This window comes from Chiloscyllium punctatum, chromosome 40 (genome assembly GCF_047496795.1).
Source record: "Chiloscyllium punctatum isolate Juve2018m chromosome 40, sChiPun1.3, whole genome shotgun sequence".
In the NCBI taxonomy this organism is placed as follows: domain Eukaryota; kingdom Metazoa; phylum Chordata; class Chondrichthyes; order Orectolobiformes; family Hemiscylliidae; genus Chiloscyllium; species Chiloscyllium punctatum.
The window spans coordinates 10,426,560-10,447,968 of record NC_092778.1 but is presented as its reverse complement, the minus strand read 5'-3'; the positions used below and the strand labels follow the sequence as shown (position 1 = coordinate 10,447,968).

Below are 21,409 nucleotides of genomic sequence, written 5' to 3'. Positions count from 1 at the left end.
TATAATTTAACCTTGAATTGAAAATAACTTATTAGAGCCTATTATAGTTATTTTATTTCTGGTTTCTTCAGATGAGGGGTTGACAGATTGATGTCTAAATTGAGATCTGTTTTAAATTGGTTGATTATTGAGACTTTTTGTTTGAAGAAGTTTCAGGCCAGCTCTCCCATACTTGTTTGAGACATAGCAGGGACTGCAGTGAGTGTACAGGCCAAGGGTATTTGCTGTGAAGTGACTCTAACAAAGCTAGAATTTGTGTTTTCTTTCCAGACTCTGTAATTATGCAGAACACAAAATATTTTATAATCGAGCAAGACCAAGCATTGAAACAGGATTCCTCCTGACCCAAGGCATGAAAAGTAATAAAGTGATCATCCCTTTCTGAGTCTGTTCTGTGGGGAAGCCATGAAGGATGTCTTGAGCAGATTTTGATGGCAATCCTCCATTCGTGTGGCAGAGCTGGGCAGTCATCCTTTGTTCTGTAAAGAGATTATACTTGTTTCATGGATTTGGGTAAACTCTGTAGTGATGTTGCCCAGATGGAGAAGCTAAGAACAGCCTGGTAGTTAAGGTGCTGTTCCTATGCCACTGCTCATGACATTGCTGTACTAAATTCTCATTCCCGCTTTTTGGTTAATTGTCCCAGTTGTTTTTCCAATATCCTAAAATCACCTATATCACATCTGGAAATACTGTTCTGGTATTGGCATTGCTCTGAGATGTACAATATTACCTGCGTAAGGTTTTCAGCCTAACTTTTTTTTTGCGCAGAGGCAAAAAGTCTGCAAGCTCTTAAGACCATCTTTTCAAACTCAACTCAACTGTAAAGTGTAAGAATTGGCATCATTCATTGAGATCATCCTAAATGGTCTGGCCCTAATCCTCAGACTGTGCCCTCTAAGTTCGAGAACCCACAACTAGTGGACATTGTTTATTTTTATCTACCATGTCTTTTTTTTGTTAACATCTTGACAACTTTGATCAAATAACCCCTTCATCTTCTGAATTGGCAAGAAAACAGACCTAATTTGTATAATCTCTCTTTATAACTTAATCTCTGAAGACCAGGCATTACTGTTGTAAACCTACTTTATACTCCCTCCAAGGCCAATATATCCTCCCTAAGGTGTGGGGCCCAGATCTGCTCATAGTACACCAAGTGGCCTCTAAACAGGGTTTTATACAATTGCAGCATAATTTCTACATCCTTTTATTCCAACAGGTAGATAGGATGGTGAAGAAGGCATTTGGTATGCTTGCCTTTGTTGGTCAGTGCATTGAGTTGGGAGGTAATGTTGCAACTGTACAAGACATTGATTAGGCCACTGTTGAAATACTGTATGTAGTTCTGGTCTCCCTGCTATGAGATGCAGTAATATTTAATGAGGTTTGGTATTTTCATCTAAAGTAAAATACTGTTATGAGATTTGAAAGGGTTCAGAAGAGATATACAAGGATGTTGCATGGGTTGGAGGGTTTGAGCTATGGGGAGAAGCTGAACAGACTGGGGCTGTTTTCCTGGAGTGTTGGAAGCTGAGGGGTGACCTTTTTTGAGGTTTATACAATCATGAGGGGTATGGATAGTTTAAATAGACAAGGTATTTTTATTGGTTGGGGGAGTCCAGAGTTAGAGGGCATAGGTTTAGAGTGAGAGGAGAATGATTTAAAAGGGTCCTAAGGGACAACTTTTTCATGCAGAGTAGGGTATATGTATGGAATGAGCTGCCAGAGGAAGTGGTGGAGGCTGTTACAATTGCAACATTTAAGAAGCATCTGAATGGGTATATGAATAGGGAGGATTTAGAGGGATATGAGCCAAATGCTGGCAAATGGGACAAGATTAATTTAGCGTATCTGGTCGGCATGGACAAGTTGGCCCGAAGGGCCTGTTTCCATGCTGTATATCTCTATACTTCTGTGACTGTACTCTAGATATAATGGCATTCATTTCATGAGTGGTCCTGATTATTTTCCGCAGCTCTATGTGATATTTTAAAGATCGGTTGTGCCTGAGCTCCCAAGTCTTTTTGGCCATCCACAATATTTAACTTGGTATCATCTAAAAGTACTTTAATCTATCCTTTTTTTTGTCCAAAATGGATAACCTCTTACTTGGTTCCATTGAACTCCCATCTGTCTATTTGCACAGTATAAAATTAAAAAAGGATATTGATAGACTATCATCCAAACTGTACTATCCTGCCTAACTTTGTGTGGCCTGCACATTTGGATATATGACTTTCTATGCCATTACCTGAGCCATTAATAAATAATATGAATCATGGAGGTCCTAACACGAATCCTTGTGGGAGATCATTGGTCACATCCTGTCAATATGAGTACCTACTCATTCTCCATGCGTTGTACCTGCCACTCAATCAATGTCCCAGCCATGTGAAAACAAGAGTCTTTAAGTGATGTAGTAATGGTACAAGCCAAAAGGAGGCTGCAACTAAGGAAAGTGGAACTGAAATATCAACAATACGACTGTTACCATGATGTAAACTAAAAACTAAATATTGTGGCTGCTGCAGATCTGAAATGTAAACTAAGTGCTGGAAACATTCAGCTATTCGAGCAGCATCTGTGAAGAGAGAAAGAGTTAACACTTCAAATCAAATATGACTTCAGAACTGAATTTCTGGAGAAGAGTCATATTCAACTCAATTTAACTCTTGTTTGTCTCTACAGATATTCAGAACGTTTGGAAACATTTTGTATTTTCAACAACTTTGTTTATGTTACTGCAATCTGTTGTTTGAGAAAATGGAAGCAGTGATTATTATCTGAAATGTTTAATTCTAGTTTCAAATGTTGTAAAATGTCTAATCAAAAGATGAGATGTTGTTTCTTGAGTTTAGTGCTATTGGAGGCTGTGAGGTGAAAAGATAAAAGGGTATACCATTGAAATTTCGAGATCATGCTTACAGGTTAAATGAAGGTGTCCTGCAGTCATCCAACCTGTTTTATCTCCCAACATTAGAGACAACTGTATTAGGAGTAGTGAATGCAATATAGTAAACAGAATGAAGTACGAATAAATTGCTGCTTAACTGTGAAGAAATGTTTGGCACCTTGAATAGCTGGAGGGAGAAGATGAAAAGACATGAGACTGCATCGTTCACGTGAATCAAGAACAGACTACAGTATTGTGGAGAGAACAATCACATTTAGAATGGCTTAAAGGGTGGGAAAGATGTATTTAGTGAGAACATTAGAAAGTGCTTCTGATAAGTTTCATTGAGTGTTGAAAGATCATCCAAGATCTGATGAAGGCAAAGAAAGGGGAAATCTATTTCTTGTAAGGAGGAGTAGAATAGAAATATGGAGAAAAGGAATTGATTTTGTCATGATAGAAGGGAATCTTCGGTTGAGGAAAAAGTGAAACTTATCAGAAGCACTTTTATAGGAAGTGCTATAGTTCAAATGGATTGCATAGAAATATTGGATAACTGGAACAATCCTTGAAGGAAATAGTGTAGGAACAGGTCTGATTATGTAGGAATGGGATAAGTGAGTTAATCAGATTTGATTAACGATCTATTCTTAGAACTAAAGATAGAAAAGGCAAGGAATGGAAGAATCTGACAAAGCATATGAAGACAAAAGAAGGATAAACATTGGAAGCAAACTTGATATTTCAGTTCGGAGTGAGAGCAGGAAGCAGAAAACATTAAAGTAGTGGAGAAAAAGATGAGGCGGGAAGCTGCAAAGAATTGGAATGTTGAGGATTATTAACTGTGAATCTTCAATATTCTGGTTGGAATTTTTGTTGATTTTCACACGGTCCTATTTTGTGATCATGAAACCACAATCCATTCTATGCTTCTGCAAGGCTGCGACAATTGTGTGCAGGGATGCGAAATTTACACTCTGGCAGTTTTCTAATGTTAGGATTCTGGAATTCCTCCTTTTCTAAACGTGTTTCTGACATTTACCTCCTTCGTGGTCCAAACGTGACTGAACAATTGAAAGCACAACTGCTGGTGAGAATCTGAAAACGTTAGAATTAGGATTGGAAGAAAGAATGTTGAAAGAGTCACAATCTGAATATCTGGTTCTCCATTCATGGTTTGTGTCTACTACACTTGCTGTTTGTTTTTATCCAGTTATGGATTCTCTCCTTCCTGCTGCATCCAGAGATTGGATTCTGTTTGCATTGTAATGCAATACTGTACAGATGTCCTTCCTGTACTTACGGGACCTCAACACATGAAGTGCATACATTTTCTGTTCACTTCAGTAAGGACCTCTTGTTGAACACAATGCTGTGTTGCACTCTTGAAACAAATCTTTGTTTAATGGAGTTGTGAAGGCAGGATGGTAGGAAGCTTAGAATTAGAGTCTGAGGAGCAGATACTCTAGCCAGTCCTATCAATCCCTTTCAAAACTGTGGTTTGATATCAGTTTATAAAAACTATTTAAAACTAATTGCATTTTGCTTAATTTGTTTTCATTCTTTAAATTAGTGTGTGATTAAAAGGTTATATAGTTAAACAAATCATGCACAATAATGGGTGTTTCGTGATAACTTGGATGGTCCCACAGTTGAAAATTGAGAGGTTGGCTGGATTTGGGATGTAATGATGTTCTGTGAGTTAAAAGGAAAGACTTGATTTTGAAGAACAAAAACTAACGTGGCAATTTTTTTTTTGCTCCTTGATTGATTATTGTTCTTTAGATAATTTCCATTTTAAAATAAAATTCAGACTTGAACAGATGGAATTTATAGTCTAGTTGCTAAGTAAAATCTGAGATTTTTGAAAATATATTCATTTCATTCATTCAGTTGTGGGTGTCAATGACTAGGCCATAACTCCTGCCCAAGCATATTATCTTGCAGAAGCTGTTGGTTACCTGCTGACCTGAACCACTACAATGCATATGACGTTTGGTCATTCATAGTGCTTTTAAGAAGGGAGTTACAAGATAACAGTGAAGGAATGGCAATCAGTATGTCTTAGAGGGGAACTTGTACATGATGGAGTTGCCATAAACCTGTTCTCCTTTTCCGTCAAGAAGGCAGAACTCCTGGGTTTGGAGGGTGCTGTTGAAGGAGCTTTTGTGATTTGCTGCAGTGTATTTTGTAGATGGTGTACACTACTACTATTGTATGTCAGTGGTGGATTGGTGTCATTCAAGCAGATAACATTGTCCTCGAGGTGTTGAGCTTTTTGAATGCTGGGAGCGATACTCATCCAGGCAACAGGGGAACATTCTATCACACTCCTAACTTATTCCTTGTAGATGTTGGACATGTTCTGGGGAGGAAGGAGGTGAGTTACACCGTACAGAATTCACAACCTTTGACGTATTCATACGACGCCAGTATTTATATGGCTGGTCCTGTTTTGTTTCTTCAATGGTAACCCCAAGGTAGTTGACAGTGGATATGTCAGTGATGCATTCAATGTCCAGAGGTATGATTGCAACAGATGGTCATTCCTTGACAGGTGTGCGTGTGTTACTTGTCACTTTATGAACCAAAAGTCTGAATATTGACCAGACCTTGCTATATGTGGGTATGGGATGTTTCAGTATCTGAGTCATCGTGAATGTTGCTGAACATAGTGATTTTCAGCAAATATTCTCACTTCTGATCTTGTGATGAAGGGAATATCCGTATTGAAGCAGCCTAGGATGATTGAAGCTCGGACACAATCCTGAGGGACTCCTGCAGTACAGCCCTAGGATTGAGATAATTGCCCTCTACCAATGCCAAACACCCCTTTTATGTTTGATATGATTTCGAACTGTGAACCCTTCTCTTAAATTCTCATTATTCTTGCTAAAGTTCCTTGATCTCATTCTCAATCAAATACTAGCTTGGTGTCAAGGGCCATCACTCTCCCCTCATCTCTTGTTTTCAGCTCTATTTGACATTATTTGGATCAAGGCTGTAATGAGGTCAAGAACTGAGTTGTTATGATGGAATCCACAGAGTATCAGTGTGCAAGTTATTGTAAATGCTGCTGGATAGCTATCAGTAATCCCTTCCTTCATTGTGCTGATGATCGAGAGTTGATAGGTAGGACAGTAGTTGGCTGAGTTGGATGTGTCCTTTTTGTGGAGAGGATATGCCTCAGCAGTTTTCCATATTGTTGGTAAATGGCAGTATTGTAACTGTACTGGACCAGCTTAACTGGAGGCAGAGCTAGTGTTGTCTCTGATCATCTATATCATGGAGAGTGAATCAAGTGCTCTAAAAAAAATTCTTTAAAAAAAAATAAAATTAAGATTTTTCACTGTTGCTATTCTATTCATTAGTTCATCATTGAGAATCAATTGCAGCATACTTACTGATAATTGATGTCTGGTATGAATTAACTTTGCTGTTAAGAGAAATACAATTAATCTTTTTCCCCTAACCTGAATGAATTCCAGTTATATTAGGATATTAGAACTGATTTTTTTTCTTTCTGGTTTTTTCTGCCAACAGGGTGAATCTGTGAAATATTTTCTGGATAATCTTGACCAGATTGGACAATTGGTGAGTCTAATTCCTGTTTACTTTAACACTCCAAGCATAGGGAATTCACACTTGCTAATTTGGAAGTTGAGATCACACTGGTTATATGCTCAAGTTACTTCTGCATTATGTGGAAGACAATGTGGGGAAAAATCAAGTTGCAACCATGTTTGGAATTTCTCCCATTTGGTAGGTTAGCTGAATGAGTTTTGTTTTTATTTCAGCTAATTGCATTCCCCTCTCTGCTGCCTATCACTTGCCTGTTCTGCATTACTTGAATGTGGCAATTTACCACATTTCTAAAGTGCCTCATAAGGTCAATAAACAATGAACCCGGGTTGAAGTGCAATGATGTTCTTTTGAAAAATAAACTGTCAAATCACTTTCTTCTGAGCAAAGTCTGCGAACACTCCGTGAATTCTTATTCAGATGCTCAAAAATTATCTCAGTAACCAAAGCCATAGTTGATGTTCTTGTCTATAAGTATGATGTAATCAAGTCAAATGATACAAATTACTTCCCGAAACAGCAAAACAAATTTTTGGAAAAAGGGTAGTTGGAAGAATAATGCTAAATTGGCAGTTCTTTGTCTGCCTTTCTCTAGGAAATTATCTCCTGCAAGTGTAGCTCTAGAATTTTGGGCAAAGGTTGGATTCCACTGAAATAATTTTGAAAGAGTGCGAATGTGTACTGGGAGGATTTGGCAGACTGATACAGTGATGCCAGTATCAAACATTGCAGACAGGATTCATTTCATGCTGATTGAATTGGATTACCTGATTACTGACGGATGTTGAAATAAATGAAATGTCTGTATTGGCAGCTAAATGCATTGGCATTTGTTTCTAATTTATCTATGAGTTATGATGTAACCTAAAATATTTTATTAGATATATGTGAAAGTATAAGTTAAAGCCCTTGTGTGGTAGCCAGATTTGGCGATCACAAACCCATACGTATTATGACCTGTGTTACACTTGCCGTGGTGAAATGCTCATCACTTCCAAAAATATACCATGATGAAGTTGACAAAGTAGGGTTTACCATATGCTATTTGGGTTAAATTGACTGAAGGTTCTGTCAAGAAACCCTCCCTGTGGCTATTTCAGACTCTTGATTATTTTAAGTGACAAATTGAAATGCAGAAGACTTGCAAAGCCTCATTTGTGCCATTCCTGCTCATTATTTTGCATGTGGCAAGAAGCTAGTGCTCCTGAAAATGCCTATTGATGGCAAATGACTTTTTAAACTATAAGCGGCTTCTACCTGTAGCTTATAAATGTCAAATCATTTTGCCAATAATGGAAAATCATGAAAAAACTAAACTGCATTTCTTTAAGGAGATTGTATCATCCAGCCTCTGCCTTTAGATAATACAAACAATTTTTGATTAGTTTTGGTCAAGGTGCCATCCTGGTGTCAAGGAAGGAGTTGAAGAGTAAGAGAGAGGAGGCTATCTTTTGTTTTAAATAAAAATCTCCAAATTTATTGGAATTATTTGGTCAGTTTCTCATTCACAAAGCAGTTTGCAGCACCTATGCGTTGGCCCAGACACAGTGGACCAATTAGCCTCCTAATGTCATTCTGCATGAAGATATTTATGATACTAAAGATGAGTGGCATTTCTGTTCTGTCTTCACCAATGCCTTTTGAACTTTTCCAATCCATTGTTTACTACATTACTGTCTGATTGAAGGAACTCTGATTGATTGTCTGACCATGATCACCAACACCACCACCGAAGTTGGAAGTGTTTTGAATTTTCAGATCTACCAGATTTTTTTTTTCCTTAGCCTTGTTTTATACCCCAATATTTTCATTTGTTGCAGTGTTCCTACAACTACTGAATATGGAGAAATTATCAATAGAGAAATACAACTGCTTTTCTTGCCACAGTCACCAAAGATCTTCAGTTCTACTGCATTTCTATTGACAATTATAGTTTACGATTTTATTATGTGGAGTATTTGTCCATAGTTGATTGGAATTATTCAGAAATATAGTCCAAGTTCTCATGTTTGCAGCATATCAAAAGGACAATCTAGGGAATTCTCAGACTTGAGTGGTTTGGAAATCTCTACTCTGTCTGGTTATAGATTTGTTTTCTAAAAGTTCACAGCTTTTTCAAATAGTTTAATTATTTGAGCTGTAAAGTCAGTCATTATCTTCAATTTATTTAATCGACTATTCACACTACTGAACTTACATTTATTATTGTTTTTACCCATCTTTGAGAATGCAATATGAATTTTGACTGCAGCAGATTTAGAACTGTTGGGGATGATTTGTGGGGAGTGTGTCCTTCAGAAAACAAATACATCTGTCAAGCAATTTCCCAACTTTCACTTCTTCCCTCTTTCCAAAAGCAGCAGCAAGTTCACTTTCATCTCTGGCTGGTACCTAGTCCTTAGTGAAGTCTGAACCTGATGTGATCACATAATGTGAAATTAACATCGTTAAGCCGTAGTTCTGCTAGTCCAGTTTGAACTTACTGAGGCGTTTTTATTGCTGGCAGGATGGACAGCACAGAAAAAGTTTGAAGCTGCCACTGTACCTGGTTATGCAAAATGCTCTAATGAGTTTCTTTCTTTCAGAGTTACCTTCCCAGCAGGCATGATGTCCTACTTGCTAGAAAAGCCACCAAAGGAATTGTGGAGCATGATTTTGTCATAAAAGGAATTCCTTTCAAAATGGTAGATGTGGGTGGTCAACGGTCACAGAGGCAGAAATGGTTTCAATGCTTCGATGGCATTACCTCCATTCTATTCATGGTTTCCTCAAGTGAATATGACCAAGTCTTGATGGAAGACCGGCGGACAAACCGTTTGGTAGAATCAATGAACATCTTCGAGACCATTGTAAACAACAAATTATTTTCTTCTGTCTCCATTATTTTGTTTCTGAACAAAATGGACTTGCTTGTGGGGAAGGTGAAAACGGTCAGTATTAAGAAATATTTCCCAAATTTTGAGTGGGACCCTCATAATCTAGAGGATGTACAAAAATACTTGGTTCAGTGCTTTAACAACAAGCGACGAGATCGCACCAAACCACTGTTCCATCACTTTACAACAGCCATAGACACGGAAAACATTCGATTTGTATTCCATGCAGTGAAAGACACTATTCTGCAAGAGAATTTGAAAGATGTAATGTTGCAGTGAAGAGATCATCATTGAACTTTGCTCTTTGGTATTTCCTCTGCCATCAGCACCATGTCCAAGAACTCAGTGGCTGACAATTGTGGATTTAATAGGCATCTCTGACTACATGAAAGCTTGATGCTTGACAGCATTTATTGGAAGTGCTTATAAGTGTCCTTTTTCACTTCAATACAAGTGCTCCAACCTTAGAAGCATTGTGAATAATCTTTTTAGACATTTGTTGCACTAAGGGCTCTTATCTGATTGTGTTGTTTGATAAAATTTGGTAACTGAACAATTTACTTCAATTGATTAAGTTCCTTGAACGAAAATTGCATGCAATTCAAGAGGTGCTTGCATGAAACTCTGCATCGATTAAAATTTCAGGGAAATTTATTATCCAAGCTACTCTATGGACTTTAGCCCTCATCAGCATTCAGGTATTTACTACTGCCTAATGCAAACTGGATCTGAAGTCCAAAATCTCTGAGCAGTGAGAAGTGGATAGCATGCCCAGAAATGCTGATCCTCTGTTGCTATATACTTTTTTGGGAAGAATGTTGCAAACAGCTATCAAGTGACACAATTATAACACAATTAACATACTGTTAATTTGCTGAATATTCGGGACTACAATGGTAAAGCAGCTGACTTCACAGTTGGCTTTTGTAAACATTTTTACAGTTAATTATGACATGCAAGATTTAATGGGTACAACCTGGAGTTCTGCTTTATTGTGAATGTGCTTGTTACTTCAAGCTATGGTTTTCATGAAGTCCCTTCACAGTGGTATCTGACTTGTATGTAGAGCATCCATAGAATGTATTACAGGTGTGAGTTGGGTTGTTTAAGTTTGACAAAGAGTTGGACATGTCTATTGGCTGGAATGCTGATCAAAACTCAGTTTTAAACCTGAAAACAGGTCACAGTCACACTAACCATTGGCTTGTAGCATATGAACTTTATTTTAGAAATATAATATCAGATAATGATTCAAAACTAATTCATAATCAAAATCAACTGTGCACTCTTTTGTAGAATAGGAGATTTTTGGAACTGGGTTACAGTTATGGAAATGCTCTTTTGAAGTGAGTGGCTGCTACCAACAAGCATACATGAGGAGTCTTGAAAACAGAAGTATCTGACACAGATGCGAGCTGAATTTTTCATAGCACCAACTAGTGTGTAGTGTAATAGTGGATTTTTGACCCATATTGATCAGATGTGACCTAGAAAACTCTTAACATGTTACCATTGTCTGGGGAATCTGAACTTCCAGCTAATCTTTTCTTAATTACACAAAATGGCATTTTTTGTTCCTAAGCCTCCAGGTACTTTATCGAGTTTAATTGAATATCTTATGTAGCATACTAAATGGATAAATGCAGCAGGTTCAAACTGGTAATGAAAAAAAGAGTTTTGATTTGCCTGTAATTTTAAGCACTTTTTTTGTTTAAATTTGCTTTGGCACTATTGAATGTGTCTTGTTAATCTTTAAGTTGTTCGATGTGATTTCATTTTCACATTTTTCTATCACCTAAATTTTGAATTTGCTGACCACTTTAGCAACACTTGATTGTGGAATACCACATTTAAATAAATTAGCATTTAGAATTTAACAAATGGTATAAACTGTACAATAAGAAAGGTCTTCAACAATAAAGTGGCAGCAACACTTTGTCTCATAGTTAATAATGTTGTATTTTAATACGTGTGGTTTAAACTTCATTGACACAAGGAGAGTAGAAATGATGAGTTTAAATAGTTGTCTAACCTGAGCAGCCTATTTTCAACCAAGACTAAATTTATTTGGAGTAACCATGAAAAACATTTTTATTTTAAATGGTAATTCATGACAAAGATATATATGTTAAAGCTACTTGAAAGGAATGGCTTAACCCTGGCATTCTAGGTACTCTGTATCATAAGAAATATTGCTATTTTCTTAAAGCAAATTTCCCCAATCATTTTCAAAAAATTTCCAGTCTGTTTCAGCTGTGGTATTCATCTGAAAATGACAAACATGTAAACCCACAAAATATGACTTAAGTGCAATTTGTTTGTGCACTCTTCGTCAGCTGCACATATATAAGTGTCTATACTCTTAACCGTAACGATAAAAGTAATTTCACAGGTAGTAAATAATTTAAAATTAACAAGAAAAATATATGCAGTTTTTGCTTTTGAACAGTTTTTTTTTGTGATGTTTACCTGGAAAATGTATTAATTCCTCTCTTCCTCCTTCTGCCTCCTCCCCCCACCCACATTTCTTCTCGAGTTAACATTATAAAATTGAAATTCCTTGGGAAATCTAATCGAAATCAAACTCCAGCCCAGATTAGTGTCAAATCTGACAAGAGGGTCCTCTGCTGACAACTTGTCTTTTAATCTGTTAGTGTTTCCCATATGTGAATTATGTTCATGAAATATAACTTAAGTCAGATTATTCAGTGTATGGCATCAGATATTCTTCACTAATAACTACTTAAAAAAGAGCTTGCTCAAATGTTTTTCTTCTGTACTGTTTCAATATTTAAGAACCAGGGAAGTGTAATGCAGTTTCAAACAAGCAGGAATGAATTTAAACAGAATCAGATGTTTGTACATTTGTGTTCAGAGTTTGTCTAATTGTGTTTTGTGCAAAGTGCACTTAACCATCTTTTTAGCACTTAGAAGGATCATTCTCCAAGTATGTTTTACTCTAAGATCTATAGGAATTTATTTTGTTATTTTCCATTCATTCTTTCTACCTCCCCCCTCCTCTTCCTGCCAAATTCTGGACAATTAAAATAGTGAAGGGTTGAACAATCTGTAATAGTCTCCAATTTTTATACAGTATAGTACAAGTTGTTTGGCACATCCAGATTTATTAGCTGAGGAATATGCTTACAGTGGGGCTTTATTTGGTTGTGTCTTCATTGGACTCATTATTGTTAGTTTTATGAGAAGGAAATTTGGGGCTTAGAGACACTCATTTAGATGGTATTTTCTGTTTTAGGAAAGATCTATGGGCTAACAAATATTTGGCCAGTATCTAATGCTGAATACTTTTGCCATATACCAGCTTTTTCTGTTGCCTTCTCTGGTATGTTGTGAACTCCTTTCATTGTTGACGTAACACTAATGTTTCATTCTTGGTCTGCTCTGACTTATCTGATGCAGACTGTTTTGTGTTATAATAGTTTATTCTCCCAGCTTTCTGTTTTTTGTTTTGCAAAGTTAAGTGCTTTAGGTGGAGAAAGAGTAAAGATAAAATAAATGAGAGAAGGACCTTTCAAGTCCACTTAACTTCAGTTGATAATGGTTAGTGTTGAGCCAAATTATATAATTTCTATGGGATTCTTCTGATCTCCTGCCATTAAATCAATGGAAACCTTGTAGAATCTGCATAAAAGACACTTTACAGGATTCTGTGACTGAAGTTAGTGAATTATCAAGAAACATCTACTTCATAGTTTCAGAGCATAAAGTAAAATTCATGAAGTTGCATAAACTATTTCTGCATAATACTTAAGAACTGCCAGGCAGCAGATTCCAATTATAGATAGTTTTACTAGCACAAATGGCTGAATGTAGTTGAAACCTTCTTGCTTCATTGTGCGTGCATTCATTCCACTCTTCTTCATTTTGCTGGGTTACATTTTCTGTTTTCCATGCTATTGATAAAATTTGAATACATTCCACTTTGGAAAATCAACTTATCATTTGCAGACACATTGCAATGTTTCATGTCCAGTATGATCCAACACTTCTCTTTCAATTAACCTCACATTCTGTCATCTCTTGTTGGTCTAAGTTTAGGGAAAAAGTTTGAAGTTATTCTGGAATAATATTTGTTATGAATTATATTGTCTCATTAATTCAGTTAACTGAACTGAGATTTAAAATAAAAATGCCACTAGTATTTGGTGTCCAAATACAGCCAGAGATGGGTTTTTAACCACTACGTTTGCTCCCTCAGGAATTACATTGAAACTCCGATAATGTTTTACAAATCTGTCAGAGTTGTACAGCATGGATCTTTTAATCATTCATTGAAAGTATCCCGTTAATCGGAATGTTAACATCACTAATCAAGAACTGACCTGAATCTTGAGTGGTTTTTTTGCAGAAATCAAACATTTCATTTTTGCAGTTTCATTGATAAAGTAACTCATTTTGCAGTGGGCATTTTGAATTGGAGAATGTTCAGAGAAAAGTTGTAGTTGATCATGAGACTTGGACGTTGAAGTTGTGAAGACCAAGGTTGCCAAATTGATCTCTTCCATTGATGGAGCATACTGAGAGAGGATTTTAAGTTACTGGATTTAAATAGGCTGAGAGGCATGGCTGAATCATCATTTTGTTTCACACCGATCTTCTAATTCAACTTCACAGAAAATTCACCAGTTCCAACAATTCCACCCTTCACTCCAGTGGAATGTTGGATAATAGAATGGAATTCTAATTTCTCTGTTGCTAATATAACAAACTTGGAAAAATTACAGTGAATGATTGATTGGTTAGAGTAAAACATCTTTTATAGAGTGCTTTTAGATTATTTATGTAGTGCTTTCTGCCACCTCTGGTCATCCCAAAGCACTTTAAAATCAAATTTGAGTACTTTCAAAGTATAGCCACTGTTATAATGTATGAAATGTGGTATCCAGTTTGCACACCTCATGTCCCTAGAAACCTAGTAATGACCAGGTGTTCCTTTTTAATTTCCAGGGGGGTGGGGGGATGTGTGTGGGGAAGAGCAGAATAGTATCATTGGGGTCAAGATGGGGCCATGGTTTAACTATATCTAATCTGAAAGACAGCATCTCCAATAGTACAATCCTCCAGTGTTTGTGTCTGGATTGGGGTTTAAAACCACATTTGTCTGACTGAGAGGTATCTCTTAACAGAACTGGACATTATTAAAATACGTATTTATTTGGGTATTGTTGTTTAAGTATGTTTTCCGATATTGTCAAGAAACTGTACATGCAGAGCAAGTGGTAATTCATCTGTGGAATGCAACAGCTTGGGTTTCAGCAATTTGTTCATTTGTGGAAATAGTGAAATCGTGGAAAATGCCAGCTTTCAAAACTGTCACCTTTTGGTCATTCATCTGGAAGCTTAAATGAATTGTTAGCATTCCGGGTAATACTGATCATGTGATACATTCCATAGATGTTTGTACTCCTACTAAATTATCATACTATCTGCTAATTTAACCCTGTAAATGCAGATTTGTACAACGAGACCAGGGTCATTGGTAAATTTGTGCCACAGATGTCCAGACTAATGCACAGCCAATTTTAACAGTTATCTCTCAGTAAACATGAGCAAATGTTAATAACAAAACAATGTCACATTTTTGTATTATAATGTGCACAGACATGAAAAAAGTGCCATTTTCATTTTATTCAGAATTTTAATATTTACTAAAAGGCTGCTTGTGAATTACTTTGTTACACCTCCTGCCCTGTGCTGTGGCGTAAAAGGATCTGAGAACAATCTGCAATGCAGCATGTGTGGGATTCTGGGCAAAAGAGGCATTTGTAGAAACATGGAAATATCATTCCATGGTTCCAAGATTGCATTTGGATCATAACTTTGGCCTTTTTGTTAATAACTTTGTGCAAGTCTCTATCCAAATGCAGAAATAATTTAGAATAAATTCCTGATTTGCATATTAAGTTTTTTTTTGCCAGAAAAAAGAGAAAGCTTGCATTTGTTTGACACTTTTTCTTTCCTCAGGATGCTGCTATTCATGCAGTTTAAATGTGGTCACTATTGTCAAGTTGGCAAAAATGACACCAGTCACTTTGCAAAACATTGGGTTCCACAAATAGCAATGGGAATTCATCTGTGTTCTGATTGTTGTTTTGAAAAAGGAGTATTGGCAGGACAAGTGAAAAATTCACCACTGTTTTCCAAGTGGTGCTGTGGGTCTATCAGTTCCTGCTGAATAGGCAGATTGGTCTCTGAAAGATGGTACCTCAGGCAATGTAGCATTCCAAGTGTCAATTTTGGTGATATGCAATCGGGTTTGAACCAACCTACTGAAATGAGTTGCTACAAATTGGGTCAAATTAACAGTTTAGCATTCCCATTAGCTGTTGAAGGCAATTTTAATGCTGAGGAATGTAAACGAATCTTGCACTGATAAATTAATAGTGATTTATTACACTTTGCAGGCATGATATAACTTGTAGGTATGATATAACGATCACAGATATTGAGCTGCGTAAAACACGAATCCTAATCTCTCTGCTATTTTAGGTGAAGTTTTTGTATTGTCTCATCTGTAAGATAAAACTTCTATTCCTATAATTTTGCATTTCCTTTGGGAGCCAGCAAAAGCTGCAATGCAGAAAATGTCAGTGAAAGTAAATGAGTTAAAGCGTTTGTTAATTAAGGATCCTCCTCCCTTTTCCTTTTAAAATGATTTTTTTTCCATGAAAATTATTGGACAATGTTTGTCTTGCTGAATATAAAAGTTGACCAGTTGATGCATTGAAGATAACCCCATGCCAGTCACTTTGTATGGAGGAAAGCGCTTTTAAATTTAAAAATCAAGTTAACTGAAGAAAAGGAACAAGATTTGGTATGAATTTTGTATATTTTTTCTAATCATGGCTGATTTTACAGAAAGCTTCAGTGATTGCTAGAAAATTACCAAATTGAGAAAATGCCAAGGGCATTAAATGCTCATAGGATTAGCTGTTGCTGCCAGCCATCTTAGAGAATAAATGTTAATTTTATTTTTTAATATTTTGAGGAACATTGTTCTACAGAATCAATGCAGTAAAAACACTCTTAGTATCTCATTGTTAACAGATATTGATACTAAAGATGCTAAACTTCATTCACTGGGTTTGAATTTAGATACAAATGAAGACAAACCATGTAAACACTCGATGCCTTTGTAAACTGTATAAACTGTATTTTAGCTTAAATTGCTTTCTGTCATGTTTTATGTATATATGTTTTTATAAATATCAACGTGTACTTTATCTGGATTGTAGTAGTCTGTATTTAATGTCTTCTGTTTGTATAATTCTGTACTTAGGAGATGCTGAATAGTGGGATACATTTTTTTTTGCCAGCTCTTGACACATGGAATGCATTATTAGTTTAATCCAGAAACCAGGCTTTGCTACATGCTTCAGTCCCATCTCACCAAACCCTATCCTCTCCAACCAAATCCTCTACTGTGTTTTACCCATACCTCAACGTGTAGATACATCATAATTGCATAGCCATATAGAATCTGCAGTGTAAGTATCATATAACCTGGAAAGCATTTGTATTGTTTTGTATTCTGACATTCTGAGAAAGTGTGTAAACTCTTGTACAATCTGATAATAAAAAAAATCGAAAAATGCAGTCTTTGTTGTTTTTAAAAGTTGATTCTTGCTATTGGTCAGAAGTGGGTACTGCAGATGCTGGGGATTAGAGGCAAGATTAGAGTGGTGCTGAAAAACACAGCAGGTCAGGCAGCATCAGAGGAGCAGGAAAATCAACGTTTCAGGCAAAAGCCCTTCATCAGGAATGAGGGTGCTAAGTTGATCGTATGCTATTTTGAATGCAGAAAAAATGAATGTGTGTGGGAACTGTAGCACATTCTGTATGAATCAAACAAGTTATGTGACCAGATATGTTGAATTGATGTATCTATTATTTCTGTTCTACTTAGCTTCCCAGAGCATGCTAATTCCTGAGCTGTAGGGAGGCAAATGGCAAGTGGTGTTTCTAAGACTTCATTGAAATCATTCTTCCTGTTCACGTTGTTCTATCTTACCCCACCCATTGTTCAAAAGCACCATGCCTTAAGTGCAAAGCTTCCCAAACTGAGGGCCGTTTAAATGTTTTTTTTCCATTGGTGGGTATGGTCTTATGGGTTGCTCTGAGGCCTATTGCTGCAATAAAGAACCTGTGACAAGGTTTATTTTTATTTTGTAATTAATCCACTTTTTTACATCAACTCCTCCAATACTTATCTCCTGAGAGTCCCCTAGACAAGAACTAAAGATCCCCTGCCCCCTTAGCATCTGAAGCCTACACAGTATTCCTGCAACTAAAACTTCACCTCCTACTACCTCCCCCAGCTTCAGTATCTGGAAGTGTCCACCACCAAGGCCTGGCTCTCATGCTTCCAAACTTCCTACTCTGGAATCACATTCGGAAAAAGTTTGGGAAGTGTCACTTCAGAGCCGCTCTGTGACCGCAATCTTGTGCACAGCAAATGAACACAAATGTGGTTCATTATCTATTCACTTACCTGATTTTTAAAAAAGCAGCATTGGTGTTTCTCCGATATGGATGTGGGCACAGTTACAACATTTAAAAGACACATGGATAAGTACGTGAATGGGAAAGGTTTGGAGGGATATGGGCCAGCGACAGGCAGGTGGGACCAGTTTGGGATTGGTTGGCATGGACTGGTTGGACTGAAGGGTCTGTTGAAAACTTAATATTTTGGTTAATGTGAAAATGTTTTCTTGTCTTAGCTTGGTGTTCAGGAGCTTAAAACCAATACGTATTATTATAACTGAGAAATGCTTCAACTTTTTTTTAAAATACAGTGCTATCTGCTGTTTTATCTTTAAGCAACCAGAATGCAATGCTGATGAAATTGAAATGAAGAACATAATGTCAAGAATATTTTTGCGTTTATTGTAAGGAGAATAGAATATATTAGAGATGGTTTGCTACAGTTGTATTGGTGAGACTATATCTGAGGTACAATTTTAACCTTATTTGAGAAACTATATCAATGCATGAGAAGCAGATCAGAGAAGGTTCACCTCACTGATACCTGGGATTGGGGAGGTTCTTATGAGGCAAGGTTAGACAAGTTGGGTCTGTCTCCATTGGTGTATAGAAGAATGAGAGGTAATATTATTGAAAGATAGAAAATCCTGAGGAAAGTTGACAGGGTGAATGCTGAAATGGTGATGAAATGATCATCTCTTCACCCTTGTGGGGAGAGACCAGATCTAGAAGATACAATTTAAAAATAAAGCATTTCCAATTTAATACTAAGATAACAATAATATTTTTCTGAGGGTCTTGTATCTATGGACATTTCTTCCCTGGAGCCTCCTTGAGGGACAGGTTATTGAATATTTTTAAGGCGAAGATTCTAACGAACAGGAATTAAGGGTATTGGGCAGACAAGTGGAGCTGATCAGCCAGAATCCTATTAAATGGTGGAGATGGCTGTAAGGGGCCGATTGGCCTAGTCCTAATTTATTTGTATTTTTGATATAATCAAGTCAGGTGACCAATTCCGATTAAGTTAGTAATGGTGAAGGATGTCGCTCGTGGAGAGTAAGAAGCTTCCACCTTTTCTGTCCAGAGACCAAACACATTTGAATGAGTTATAGAACTAGCCCCCATCCTTGCAAAATCACCAGACCAAGGGGAATATCTCCAATCACCCAGTTATTAAGGCAAAACTGGATAAGCACTGGTGATGGGGTTAAATGTTGGTGGAAGGTGATTAATTTCAACTGCAAAAGTCATCTTTAAACCAGGGGCTGAATGACCTATTTCTGTGCTTTGTACTCTGTAATTGCTTATGCTGGTCTGATATGTTTTAAACAATTAACTCTTTCCCAAGGGCTTTTTCCCGAAACGTCGATTTCGAAGCTACTTGGATGCTGCCTGAACTGCTGTGCTCTTCCAGCACCACTAATCCAGAATCTGGTTTCCAGCATCTACAGTCATTGTTTTTACCTCTTTCCCCGAGAGACCAGGCGGTACTGCTCCATAATTATTGCAGTTAAAACAACAGTCCTGAAACTGGGATCAGAAAGCCCTTCAAGTATCTGGAGAGACTTTATAGAGTCTCCAAAACTATGGAAGTTCTTGGGAGCAAGGCGGGTTTTATGAAGCACAGAAAGAGGCAAGCTTAGTGTGAACAAGACTGCTGTCTCACCTAGGAGTTAGTAAACTTGGAAGAGCAATGGAAAGGGCATGACAAACTGTAAATGAATGTGATGTCAAGACATTACAGATTCCTGCCCTGTTATCAAAGTGGTTTCATCTTATTAACTATTCTTCAGGAATCGATAAATCAACCAATTTAAAACTTATTATGTAAGGTGACCTTCCATTAAGTTTGGGCATAGTGACATAGTTAATTGGAATGACCTACGAATTTTGCACATGTTACATTTCATAATATTTGGGGGAACGAGGACTTGGGTTTTCTTCTTCCCAGTAAACATCAAATTTTGTGTTACTTCTGTTTCAGAAGCTACGGTACTTAACCCAATGTGGGGTCATTTCATGGTAAGTCACAAGTCACATCATATGAGTTCACTAGTGACTTTGCATCTCCCACTGCAGAGCCTTAGGGCTGACTAACAGACCTTGAACTGAACTCTGACATTCGATAATGAGTCACAAATGTTTATCCAAAATCCTGGAGACTGAAAAATGGAGCTCGCGGGGAAAGAATCTCAGTTTCGTTGATTACAAAGTGTATTCAAGAATATAACCATTTATCTTTCTATTTTAAAGCCAGTCTTGTGTAATCTTTTTGATTGGCTGTCCAAGTCCAATTTTAATCCTTGCATAGAGTGCAGGGACATAGTCTGAAATTTCTTTAGTCTGATGAACTTGGGTTGCTTCAAAGCTTCCTGTGGAACATGCCATAAACCTGCTTTGAAAGTATCTTGGGCAGCACAGTGACCCAATGGTTAGCGCTGCTTCTTCACAGCACAAGAGACCCAAGTTTGATTGTGTGGAGTTTGTACCTTATCTCTGAGTCTGCATGGGTTTCCTTTTGGGTTCTCTGGTTTCCTCCCTCAGCCCAAACATGTAGGTTAGATGGATTGGCCATGCTAAATTGCTTATAGTGTCCAGGGACGTGTGGTTGAGGTGAGTTAGCAATGGGAAATGTGGTGTTATGGCGGGGGCGGGGTGTGCGTGGGATGCCTTTTGAAGGGTCAGTGCGGACTTAAGCCGAATGGCCTGTTTCCGTGCTGTTTGGATTCATCACTCTATGATATGTTGATCACTTCAACTTTGCTTTAGAACAATTCTTGTAATTTTATTTTTGAGCTCGATAAGAGATTGGCCAAGCAGTCAAGTTTTTCTTTCTATCCAGCAACATTGGTGGCCTGAGTCTTGGTACTTTGAATAGATGTCAAATGTAATTGACAGAATTTACCTCAACAAGCCATCAATATGGGTTTTGGATATATTGGTATAACTTCATTTTTGGTGAGTGAATCTCTCTGGACTTGCATCATTATTATTATGGTTAAATTGATTACTGCTGCAGTTATCAGCAGTGTAATGTTGATACATTAAATCTGCTTCATTTTCACTGTACCAAGAGTAGATGACTGGGCCGAGATCATGACTTGAATATTTTATGCGCCATGCTGCTTGAACTTGCATTCATCCCTAACAGAGACTGGCATCCTGTTGAAAATTAACTGTGTTCTGAATCACTTGTATATTTCACCACCAACTCAAGAAGTGATCCCTATTCAACCTCATTCAAATTGTACACATAATTGTTCCTTAATCACACTGGGTGAAGTTAAAGCTTGGCTATAGTAACCAAATGTGTTTTTTTTTTCCTTCATTCCTGTTTTTCCCATTCTCTGTGCTCCATTGATTCTGTTGGTTCATCTGAGCCAAGGCAGCTGTGGTGAAAGATAAAGAACTTTTGCCACCAATCATCATTTGATGATCCACTGCTGGAAATCCACAATTATGGATCTTTGTTAGGAGAAAATTGTCTTTGATCTCCTATGGTTGAATAATCTTCTGCTCTTTGTTGAGTCTCTCAAATATTGACCAC

At 37.2% G+C, this 21,409-nt stretch overlaps 1 protein-coding gene across 1 annotated transcript in view; it reads left to right on the top strand.

Moving 5' to 3' along the window:
* Positions 1-16,969, top strand: part of gna12a (guanine nucleotide binding protein (G protein) alpha 12a) — an 83,475-nt gene extending 66,506 nt beyond the window's left edge. The window contains exons 3-4 of the mRNA XM_072559296.1: positions 6,440-6,490; positions 9,064-16,969. Of these exons, the coding sequence (XP_072415397.1) occupies positions 6,440-6,490; positions 9,064-9,633 (621 nt within the window). The 3' untranslated portion in view covers positions 9,634-16,969. The remainder of the gene's footprint in view (positions 1-6,439; positions 6,491-9,063) is intronic.
* Positions 16,970-21,409: the final 4,440 nt, after the last annotated feature.